The sequence below is a fragment of the Trachurus trachurus genome (genome assembly GCF_905171665.1).
Source record: "Trachurus trachurus genome assembly, chromosome: 3".
NCBI classification, from domain to species: Eukaryota; Metazoa; Chordata; class Actinopteri; order Carangiformes; family Carangidae; genus Trachurus; species Trachurus trachurus.
The window spans coordinates 29,353,523-29,366,225 of NC_139893.1; the positions used below are offsets into that span (position 1 = coordinate 29,353,523).

Genomic DNA, 12,703 nt, shown 5'->3' on the forward strand with positions numbered 1-12,703 from the left:
ATAAATAGGGGACCCAAGGTTCAGACGTGATGATGCAAACAAACAAATGTCTCTACTGCAGATGTTAGTGGGAAAAGCTGTGTTGAAATGTGAGTGAAATGAAATTGTGTGCGTGAAACAGACATTTTCGCCTGTTTTTTCACTAGGCTGGTGAAATGGTAACAAGTGTAACCAGATAGTATAGATTTGTTTGTTGTGTTTAGATGGAGAGGCCCAGGACATCGTCCAGTCCAATGTGATCATGTGTTTTAAGTTTACTTAGTCACTTGTCAGCAGCTCATTCAAAATAAACAATTATAATTCTAGTGACTAATGATAAACAGTAATTATACTGGAGTAATAATAAATTACACTATTTAATCCAGCAATGGAACTTTTGAACGTAACTTGTTAAATGCTGACAATCTCCCATAAAGAACAAGAGTGAAAGGGGAAGAGGTAAAAGTGGGGAGCCCCCATAGTATTGAACATCAGGACACAGAACGTGATCGTGGTGGGGTGACATGTAATGGCTTTAGATCTTAACACAGGTTTTGTGTCAATATAAAACTACACTGCTGTGTGACCATGTCTGAGATTGATGTTGTGTGTCCTCGCAGCGCTCACCTGTCCTCCCACCATGCAGTACGGGACCTGCGTGTCGTCCTGCCAGCGCCGTTGCTCTGCCCTCTCTGTCCCGCAGCACTGTGGGGAGGAGTGTGAGGAGGGCTGCGTCTGCCCTCAGGGCTCCTTCTACAACCACCGGACACACACCTGTGTGCACAGGTAAGGGATCTTCATCAACCTCCATAGCAACAAGGCAGAGAAGTTCAATGAGTATCACTTCAGCACACACACTTGTATAACATCAAATGTTTTTTTTTTTACTGTTTGGAGAGGATACTCATGCCGCGTTCAAGTTCGTTATGTCAGTGTTGAGTTCACCAGCGTCCCGTTGTCTCTGTTGCGTATCGGAGCAGCTCAGTGTTGTGGAAGCTTGTGAATCCCGTTAAATGGCTTAACTGGCTGGAGTCACTCCCCCCAAACAATCCCCTCAAAGTGATATTTGTATCTGCTCTGGAGTTTGGGTCAGCCTTAAGTGGAAAGCACAGTATTTTCCCTGCAGACGCAACAGAGACAGAGGACCTCAGTGACTGAGCTCTCCCTTTCAGCCTGCTCTGCCCTAGAAGACATGCAGCTTAATTCCTCCTAAATGTCCCAGGTTTTTACATCCTAGTGCAGCGCAGTGCCTTACTTACCATGTGATAGAGTTACATCAAGGAATTCTCCGTGAAACCCCCCTTTCATTCCCACTCGGGCCGGGGACGACACAGATATCTGATAACCAGTGAGAAAGAATTTGTAGTACAGAGGCCAATGTGTGCCGCTGGCCTATATGTTACAAAGGCTTTCAGCCACCGCTAAAAACACTTCTCCACAATGTCAATACCTTGTAGTATTTTTTTATTTTTTGATAATAACTTTGTCTGAAGAATTGATGTTTTTTGAAGCAGGTTTGTTTGGTTATGGATACAACATCTCTCACACTGATTTTTATCTTATCTGTCCCCTGTCCACTGACCTGTAGTGCTCTGTTGAAGGAAAGATGAGACCCACTTAAACATCATTATTTACACAGTAACAAACTCAGCAGCATCTGCTCTGTATGAGCCAGTGCCTGATGTGGTGTTTCGAGAAATGGTTGGACATTATCAGGAGCTTCCACATCTGTCGAATTGATATTCACATAACTGGATCACTGATCTGACACAGTCTTGTGTGTGTGTGTGTGTGTGTGTGTGTGTGTGTTTTTGTGCTTTGTTTTCGTGTCCTGGTGACTTTTTTCAGGAGCGAGTGTCCCTGCAGTTTCCTGGGAGCAGATTACGAAGCAGGAGATGTGATCATGACGTCAGCAGGTGTTCAGTAAGATCCTCCTCCTGCTCTCTGTCTTTACCCTCAAAACATCAGGCAAACCAAAGGCCAATATCAGCTTCTTCTCATGTTTCAACCTCTAATAGTTAATTAAATGATGATGATTTAAGAGGTTTTAATGCGTCTGTGCAGTGTTTCTACTTGTTTCTTCTCTGTGGTTACATGAAGCTCCTGTCAATCACAGCCCAGAGCTGCAGACACAGTGAAAACCCTCAGAGGAGCTTTAAAAGTGATGGTAGAAAAGCTGTCATGATCTGGATATGGGCAGTTTGCTCAAACACTTGTAACACTTAACTTTACAGGCACCACACTTTCCATATAGTTTCCTGAGAGACTATCTTTTAATAACAAAAGACTTTGACAGATATTGATAGATACATCAATTTGTTTTGCGCAATTTCCTGTTTCTTTCTTTAAAACTTGAGGAAGTTAATTCTTTTGAGAATAACAAATGTTGGTTGACCTGAGGAAATATGCATGATTTCTAGCTTAACTATGCTACATTTTTACCTTAATTAAACAGCTTTGGAGAGAATGGAGGCTCTCTGCCTTCCACGTAACGTCTCTTGGCTGAAAAACAACATTGCAAGATCAGCGCTGCTGCCCCGGTGTCCCAGCTCTCGTCTCTGTGCATCACGACACAAATGCACCCCGTGACCCATAATCTCTTGTTTTTAACAGATAAGATGACACAAATATACACAACGTATATGATATATAACTTTATGCACCACTCTATTGATTGATTTCCCCGCTGGCATCGTTGTAAACAAATGCACATTGCCAGGAGGAAGGTTAGCAAAACAGCGGAAAAGCGATCAGACTTAGTTCCCCTTTAATGTGCACAATTGTAATTTCTGATTCCGTGTTAAATGAAGGTTCAAGGGGTGACTAAACATGTTAGGATTGACCGTCTGGGATCAGCATAACGAAAACGCAAACAGAAACTAGAATTATACTAGAATTATCTTTGAGACGTAGTTGTCTGTCATGTCATGTATTACGTCAAATCATCATGTAGTGTCTGTGTTTACCTCCGTCATGTAAGGTCTGTCTATTTCCCCCGCAGGCTCTGTCTGAACGGTAAACTGGTGTCTCAGACTCCAGACAGTGGTAGGTCACTCATTCATAATGTTTCTTTAATGTCTTGTCTTCCTATTTTTTATTAAGCTTAGAATCAGTGGGAAGATACTTTATGATGCTTTGGTCAATATTAAACCAAAGGGCACTGTAACACAGAAGAGAAGAGAATGCTCACTCCTGATTCCTCCTTCTCCTCTTGCAGACAGGTTGTGTCCGCCAGGCCAGCTTTACCAGAACTGTTCAGACGGGGAGGATGGCTTCCTGCCGGGAAGAGGCGTGGCATGCGAGCGCACCTGTGAATCCTACCTGCTCAACCTTACCTGCTCGACACATGAGCCCTGTGTGGCTGGATGTACCTGCTCTCCTGGGTGAGTGACATCTGGCAATTCTTCTGTCAATCACTCAATAGTTTTGTATTGAGAGTCATGGCTGCCTTAATTACAACAAAATAATTTAATCAGACTGAAGTACAGTTTTTTTTTTTGCACAATGACAAATACAGACATTTGATGTGAAAATATCACTGGCAAAATACATTTTACATCAACAAATAATTTTTAGTGCACTACCAATTACTTCTGAGAGATTTTGGCTGACATCACTTTCAATTGTTCAGCTTGGTCAGAAAGGTTATTTGAAAGACACTCGTGTTGATATGTGGGGATTAAAGTAAGTTACAACCTCTGGACAAAAACTTGCCCAACACCCAAGAGTCCTTAAACCCAGCAGATGATGATGATGGACAGACATGATGGAGTCCATTACAGCCATCCGATCCCTCTAATCCCCACTGGCTGTCGGCCTGAATAGAGGGTTAAGTGGTGTTTCATTCTGCAACATCCACCAAGAGTCATCCTGATGAAAATATGAACAGGTGGGTGTCAGTTTAAACATGCTGCAGCCTCCGCAATAAAACTTTTGCACATGTTTATCGCTGACTGATGGCAGCTCTAAACCAGGATATGCAACAGCAGCCTTGTGCTACAGTACAGTATATAATCATCCGATTGCAGAACTTGCAGAAGGAACATAACATGGCAACAAGATAAAATGTAAAACCGAGCGGGTGAAATTTAATCCAACATAAAGAACACAAAATAAAAAGTAAAACAGAAGAAAATTCAATACATGTATCAATATCTTAAATATAATTTTAAATATATTGAACTTAACATTTGAATACGCAAATGTGCATAATAGTTTTACAATCCATGAAATAATCATGAATGACTTTTATTCATAACACATGAACAGATATTAATCTAAACAACAACAAAAAAGACTAAAAATGATAACATAAGTCAAGAAGCTGCCCTGATGCGTAAATTGATTGACAGATGCACAAGTGAAGTCTATCACTGTTACCACTGATATTTTAAGCTGAATGTAAGCATGTACTGTAAATAAAAGAGAGCATATAAAAGCTAAATATCCTGCAAGTTGGAGATGTTTAAGTCTGTGTTAAATTTTGGAACCACAATTAAAAACTGAGAGGTTTAAAGCAGAAGTAAGCGGAATATTTGTGTTAATATAAGTCTTAAATAGTTATATCTTCCGACAGCAATCACTTACATAGAGTGTTTGGTCCGAAACACGGGTCTCCCAGTCCCTCTGCTCTGCTGTAAGCCGAGGAGAAAACTTCTTGTATACTTCCTTGTATCCTACAACCTTTATCCAATGAGGAGAGAGAACGGCATGAAGGGCTGTGTGTGCAGCCAAGGGATGCGTGTGAATGTGGTGACGTAGGGACGAGGACCAATAGATCCATGACGAGGGCGGGGACTGCTAACTCCAATCGGCTGACAAGAAGTTAGCCAAAACGACCGGATCGCTTACTTCTGCTTTAACAAACAAATCCCTTCAAGTAAAGATGCTTTCTAGCTCCAAATGAAAATACTACAACAGTCACGTAATGTATGGTCTGTTGAGAAGTACATGATTTTCTATATACATTATGCATATATGCATAATTTCTGTATAACTTTAAGTTATTATGTTATAAATGTAAAGTTTTGTCTGGTGTTTTATGAAAAACACATGCATCCTGACTGAAGTTCCTCTTTGTCTTGCCAGTCCTGGTCTATAAATAGCAGCAGGTCGGTGCAGTGTGTGTGTGGTCCAACATCATGAAGCACAGACACAGAGAAAGGGTCAGTCAGGTGCAGAGGTCATCTCGATCCTGCGTCACCTCTGCCCGCTTCACTGCTGTGATTCATTTAATCCCGTCCTCCACCTAAAGCATCATCGGCCTTAATGCTCAGCTCTGACATACAGAGTGCCAGTCGGAAAAACTCCCTGAAACATGAGACTTTGTGAACTAAATTTGTGTTAAACATGGACACAAAGGTCTAATTCAGGCTGATGACTGCCGTATTAATAAGTGCAGTGGTGTGGAGACCATTTAAAGGTTAACTGTGACATCAGGCAGGAGTCATGATGGGATTTATACAGGTTTGTTGTTCATAGTTCTGTGGGAACTGCAAGACTTGTTTTCAGAAACACACTTTGAGTTTGGACCCAGTCTAAGAAATTGAGCTGGAAACTACGTCACAATTTGAATTAAGGAAAGAAGATGAGCAGTGATCTTCAGATGAGCTGTCCCCAGTCACAACTCAGTGCAGTGGTTTGAGTGTGTTTTCTACAACACTGCTGGTGAGGCATAGCATATCCCATTTAATTACGCCACTGATGCAAAACACTGACCCTCCTTGGCATCGCTGCTGGTCTCTCGCCTGCACTCCCAGTCAATCCCATTCATGGTCAGTGACAGAAGAGCAGACTGCTCCTTCTCCTTCTCCTTCTCCTCATACTCTGCTTGTCAGGTTCCACTCTTGTCCCCAGCTGCCTGATCACCCAGCTCCCTCATGTCCCTAATGGTCCTAAACTCTGCAGTCACTCAGTCGCTCTGGTCTTGATGTGTCTTGGCACTGTACATGTTTCCCTGAGGGGTCTATCAACCGGAGCTGGAGGTCGGGGCAGTGGACTCCACCTTCCTGCATGCTGTAGCCTTGGGGCGCCGGAGAGGGGAGAATAAAGAGAAGAATTCTAGGGGCCTAATATAAGGCCCCTAATATAATTACAATAATGACAAAAAAATATATGACACAACGTTATTAACCTATAATCACAGATATTCTATTTACAATGTAATGGTAACATGAGTTAGGTTAGGTTCAGTCCTCTAGATCAGGTACAGAGCCATCATTTATCGTTAGACACAGTAGGTAAGGAGGTGGAGACAGTAGGTGGTCCAATTAAAAAATGTGCCTCAAAAATCACAAAGTCAAAAAAGAAAATAAAGGAAAGAAAGAGAGGAGAGGAAAGCAAAGGGGAGATGATGTGTCACCCAGTTTTTCAAGAAGCAAGGTGGGTTTGTTAGTGGTTCATCATCCGTGAATTAGTGGTGGAAAGTTCTGGACCGTTCTGACCCGTTAACCACTAAAGTCCCATTTAAACCTTAAGAATAAGTATTACTTTATGAATGAAAAAAAAAAACTAATTGTTTCAGCTGTACTTATATACAGTATATATTATGCTTTCATCATTAAGTAAATTCTTATGCAAAGCAATAAGCATACATTTTTTCCCACAATTCTTCACTTGTAAAGTTACTGTGAGTGAAGTTATCAAATAAATGTAGTGGATTAAAAACAATATTTCCCCCCAAGTCATAGTTGAGTAGAAGTAAAAATAAAGAAAAAAGACATCAAGAGCATTAAATAACACTATAATCAATAGCTAAATAACAACATGCTAACTTTTACATCTTCAGCTACTCCTCATCTTCAGAGGGTTTTTCTAAATTTATTTTTACCTGTCGGCCTGCAACAACTTCAGCACCATGTCTACAGCACTGAGATGATTACCATGAAAACAGAAAAAAAGAGATCCCAACTCAAGTCAACTACGAGGAATTCATCTGCAGCAGGACTTAAAACCTCTAATGGGAAATAATTAGCTGAGGTGCTGACAGAAGACCCCATTGTGTTTTCATTCACAATGGCACACTTTGTTTATGATCAAAATGTAGACCATTCATCCATTCCTCATTCTGTGTCAATTAGCCCGGCTGAACTCGTATGAACCTGGAACTTTCAGGTGCAACGCAGGACCAGCATGCAACGTTTCAGAGTTTGGTTCTGGTTACAGTTTCTACAACAACCTGTTGCCTGCCTGGTGGAGACCGATCCACAGGGGTTTCAGACCTTAGAAATACAGAGTGATACAAAGCACAATGTAACGTCTCCTCTGAGGAGATACAGTTGGGGGATGATAAAGTTGACAAAGGCTACAACAAAACCTGGAGAACTGAAATACAACAGTCTTATTTCAGATCAGAAGAATTTAAACTTGCAGAGTGCAAAAATATCTATCACAATTCCTCAAGCAAAGACGAGGAAAACAACTATTACTACCATTTCTCTACTGTAACAAGGAGAGAACACATTACTCCTCCTTAGTGTCTCTTTGCTGGCTTCATTGATGATTCGTTTTTTACCGTACATCACTGTATCACTTCTCCGTGATGTTGTGAAGGCTTTAAGTGTATTTCTTTAAGTTTATATTGTTCTTTCTCAGTTACGTCTTTATTACTGTGCTGCTGAGCTGAAATCATAGAAACCAAGAACAACCAACACTTCAAAAACAATGAAGCTACAAAAAGACTGATGACAAGATTTCTCAAAGTTTGACAGAAATGTTTTAAAATGTCCCTGCACTTCAGCCCATCACTGATGAGCCAGTGACAGTTATGTGACGCTTTCCTCCTTCATTACCTTGTGTAATTACACCTGTGGCCTCCGATGGGTCTGTATAACCTGGCGCAGCACCACACACAGGCACAGCACAGACTGCATTCAACCCAGCACGCCGCCTGACCGCCAGTCGCCACACTATGAAGCTACATCTCCCTCAGTCACTTTTACATTGTCCGATAAAATTAAATATCAAAATGAGCGCCGTGTTTCTGAGGATTTATTCATAATGTGCACATAGGTTGGGGAGAAGGAATGATTTTACAATCTTTGATCGGAGTAATTGATACGGCAGCTTGGCGTGGGGATAAAGGAAGCTGTTAACACCATTTTATCTAGGGTGTAACTCTACTCAGATGAACCCGAGTTTTGTGGCGGGACCATTCAGTATGTCACTTCATTGTCTGCAGCCTCGCCAGTGGATATAGCTCAACCTTGGATATTACAAGATACTTATCAGCTTCGTCTCGCAGAGTGGAAAGAAAATGGAGGCATCCAGACAAAGAGTGTTTCTCTCTCTATCTCTGAGAATCCTAATTGTCTGGTTTTCTCATGTAGCCAACGAGTGTTAGCGCTTTTCATCCACAGTCGCCCACCCCTGAAATTCTCTCTCATTTCCTGGCATGGCCTCTGCTCTGGAAGCTAACCTGTTTTGGCTCTGCCTCTGTCATTCTCTTGGCAAAAGACAAGTCCTCATATCTGGGTTAGAGATGAACACAGGAGCTCCAAATGAACATTATAACTTGATAGCATCCTGTTAGACTGTAGTTCTTGGCCACACAGCGTTGTGAGATATGAGGCTCTATCATCGGCCCATTCATGATTTGAATCAACACCTCATCCAGGTGTATTGTCACTGCTTGGCTTTACATCTCAGACCACACATGTGCTGGCTACCTTTGTTCCATTAGTGAGAGGTTCAGTTCATTTGGTTGAAAGCACTTTGTTAAGGTTTTGGAATAAAGACTTAATTAAAATCACGTTGACAGGACAGAGATTGGGTCTCCAGTGTCATTCCCACTACACTTTCACAGGATCTATACGAACGTTTTTGCTGTTGGCAAATATTAGCATTAAAAGCTGTACTTGCCTTTACTGCACTTTCTCCTTTGTGAATTCAGCATCGAAATGCATGCATTTACTCACCAACAGCTGTATCCAGAAGTGGGAACAAACCACGTGTTTCCTTAAACATCACTTCTTAGCGCGCAAAACCAGCTAGCTGTGGTCAATGTGCCCATTGTCATATTATAACCTCTGACGTTGTAGACACAAAATTTACTGAAGCTCTTGTTAAGTGACAGTCACTCCCATCTGTTCACAGCAAGAAACTACAGTATATCGGCAGAGCATATATCGCCTTTAACAGTTTGATTAGTCATTTATTGATCAACAGAAAATTGATGGGTTGGGGTAGCTACGGTTTTAATGAGCAAAACAAGTCAATCATATCCTGGGTCCTTCTTTTTTTTAATGTGAGCAATTCGTGATTTTTTTTAAAGACATCAAATATTTTATGATAATGTTGTTGTTCATAATGTTTGATGATAAATGTTAGCAGGATGAAAAACCTTTATAAAAGCAGTGCAAGATGAAAAAAAAAATTGTCATTAAAAACATACAGAACATGCCCTCTGTAGATTAAGGAGCAACTGTTTCAGGGTCTAATCCAAGAAATCACATTTGTGCATCATCACCATCAGTTGATGTCAAACCACAACAAGAAATTGATTTTCAGTTGACACAGAGCTGCAAAACAAGTTCATCCTTAACCAGGTTCGTGTGCTTGCTCTCAGGTTGCTGAAACATGGAGATGAGTGCTTTGAACCTGCAGATTGCCCCTGTCTGTGGAAAGGAAAGGAGTATTACCCAGGCGACAGAGTCTCCTCCCCCTGTCATCAATGGTACGTTCATTCATTAATGGGGACATAGCCACAAATAAAATCAGAGGAAGTTTTATTACACAACATATTGAACTAAAATACAATGTGCGGTCTTGTGTTTGTGTTTCCACATGAGCTCTACACTTCAGTTTTTGGTTCCTTCCTGCCGTGGGTCTTTATCCATTTTTCCTATACTAATTTGCCCTCACCAATTTTCTGCCAACAGTATCTGTCAGGATTAAGACAAGTTTCCAACAGCGTTACTAATTTTTCAAAGTCAGGTCCTTGCCTGAAAGCGATGAGACCTGAGATTGTCAGAACAGCAAAAGTGGCCACCTGATATCCATAATTCTCTGCTATCACAGGACATAAAACAGGCCTGGAAAACAGAGCGGGCCCTTGTATGACTCTTTGATTCCCTCTGCTTCAGACTGTTCATGGCTGGTGAAAGGAAACACTCTCCCAGCGATCTCAGTCATTCTCCCATCCTTCCAATTCTTCTTCAAGCCATAGCCAGGGAAGTAGATGTAGATGACAGCCTAATAGCGGAATGAGCAGTGATTCAGCCTTTGACAATTCACCGGCCACTTTTCTGCCGGCTGTAAACCTGAGGCTCGGGACAAAAGGAGGCCATTAGATGTGAAAATAAATGTCCTTGCACTAAGTGGGAACAAGTTGATGCTGAATCACTCGAGCTTTGCTGTCTTTGTAGTGTTTGCCAGCACGGGACCTTCCAGTGTGTATTTAGTCCGTGTCCATCCATGTGCACGGCTTACGGTGATCGTCACTACAGGACGTTCGACGGTCTGCTGTTTGACTATGTTGGAGCATGCAAAGTCTATCTTGTTAAGGTAAAGAAAGTGTTTACACATGGTTAACATGGTTGTACATACGTATTTTAACTCATTAACTAATCATCTGTAGGCCTACACATACTGCGTATGGTTTTTGGATGAAAAGCTGAAGTAAAAAAATAAAAAAGCAGCTTATCTGTCATTTCAGCCATCTGAATTTCTCAAGCATCTATCTGTAAATGTAAAGAGATATCGAGTTGTGCAGTTAAATAAACTGGGCTTTTTATCCTGAAGTTACTGTCGTTGTCTGATTGTCTTTCCTCTCCTCCACAGAGCAGTGCGGATGTGATGCTCAGTGTCTCCGCTGAGAACATCGACTGTTACGACAGCGGCGTCATCTGCAAGAAATCACTGCTGATCAACATCGGAAGATCCTTCATAGCGTTTGATGACGACACTGGGAAGCCGGTTAGACTTATCATCATATTTATTTCAAAATAAGAATAACACCTGAGAATATTTCTGTAAAATTAAACTTTCCCCCGTAGAATCCATCCAGTGTGATTGACAGAAAGCAGAGGATGTTTATCTGGCCGGCTGGATACTTCACAGTGATTCACTTCCCAGATGAAGATGTCACTGTCCTCTGGGACCGAAAGACCACCGTCCACATCCAGGTTGGACCTCGCTGGCAGGTAGGAGCCTGGCTCTGACTCCTCTGGTTCTGCAGCATGCAGGGATGTGATGTGTAGTGGTAGTTGAAGTGTAGACGATGTCCACAAACATGGGATACAGTTGAGAGCTTGTATCCCATGGTCATCAGCAGAAGGAGTTTGTTAGTTTCTGTCATGAGCAGTTACATGACTTAGTTCCCATTCATACAAAAATGTAACATACACACAGTATGTTGCTATATGTATCACTCATACAGTATAAACATACTCCAGATTAATGAAGATATACGTACATCTATAGAACATGAAATACCCATAGATGATATACATCACATGTGTCAACCATATACACTAAATACTATTTATCAGCTCCATATAGAAATAATGTCAAATACAGTATGTGCACACATTACATTTGCATATGGGCAATTGTTCTGTCAAACTCTTCTTCTCATCATTTATTCTTAATGAGAGGGTTCTTCAAATCTAGATATCTGACGTATTTGTTGTTTGCTTTTCTAGCAGCTATCAGAGAAATCCACAGTGTTTTAGTGACAGCCTCATCTCTGCTGTTGCTGGTCAGAAGTCGTACTTCACCAGTGCACTGGCTTTTATTCACATCGATGGACTGATGTTATGATGTCAGTGGTATTATGATATGACAAGAGGTGTTGCTGATGTGTTCAGGGGAAGTTGAGTGGTCTGTGTGGAAACTTTGACCTGAAGACAGTGAATGAGATGCGGACGCCTGACAACATCGATTCCCCGACACCACAGGAGTTTGGAAACAGCTGGACTGCAGCAGAGGTGAGCGCACCTGTTCACCCTATTAACCTACACCACCTATTAACATTTTTATTGAAGAAGCTTTCAAGTAAAACAAGTTTCTCAATCTGTTTGCTCCATGACCAAAGAGCAGTGTTAGTGTTGGTAAGAATTTAGCTGTTATTTTAATAAGATAAGCTCTTCATTTGCACATTATTTTTTTAATTTTTTATTTTTTACAAACTGAAGCAATGTAATTACAAATTTCCTCCTTACCTCCCTCAAATTGGATCAAGCTGAAACAAGGTATGAAACTTCAGAAGTGGTGTATCTTGGACCAAAGATTCAAACCAGGAACTATTATGTCAATTGAATTTACTTAAATTTCTATAAATCAGGGACTAAAATGAGGCAATACATGGACGCGGTGGAGGCTCCACAGTAACTGATGAACTAGTCGGAACTAATAAAGAGAAAAATTCAAGAATCATGTATCAATATTTACAATGCCATGCATATAGAAACACTACTGACTTATTGGCCTTATGTGAGTACACAACACACATTAAATGAAACAAATGTACAAAGTGCGATGGAGGGAGATTAGATTTTCTGTTGATGTGAAAAGATGTAGATGTTATATATTACGAGATTCCTAGAGACAGTAATTTTAAAAGTTAAGAAAACTATGTTTTTATATTGTATTTCCCCTTCCTTTGTTAAATATGCTTCATTGAAGACAAAGAGTGTGAGGAAGAGGAGAAGGAACAGCAATCTAATCAGACTTTTCAATCCTTACTGCTCATCCTCAATAAAAAAACATGGCATTTTACTCCACT

The 12,703-nt window shown here is 41.0% G+C and overlaps 1 protein-coding gene across 1 annotated transcript in view; it reads left to right on the forward strand.

Moving 5' to 3' along the window:
- The window catches only part of otog (otogelin), a gene marked incomplete at both ends in the record, with an annotated part of 53,369 nt that overhangs the window by 19,693 nt on the left and 20,973 nt on the right, over positions 1-12,703 (forward strand). Inside the window, 9 exons of the mRNA XM_084001600.1 lie at positions 600-765; positions 1,828-1,902; positions 2,981-3,024; positions 3,197-3,362; positions 9,545-9,652; positions 10,344-10,482; positions 10,759-10,893; positions 10,974-11,120; positions 11,787-11,906. Of these exons, the coding sequence (XP_083857726.1) occupies positions 600-765; positions 1,828-1,902; positions 2,981-3,024; positions 3,197-3,362; positions 9,545-9,652; positions 10,344-10,482; positions 10,759-10,893; positions 10,974-11,120; positions 11,787-11,906 (1,100 nt within the window). The remainder of the gene's footprint in view (positions 1-599; positions 766-1,827; positions 1,903-2,980; positions 3,025-3,196; positions 3,363-9,544; positions 9,653-10,343; positions 10,483-10,758; positions 10,894-10,973; positions 11,121-11,786; positions 11,907-12,703) is intronic.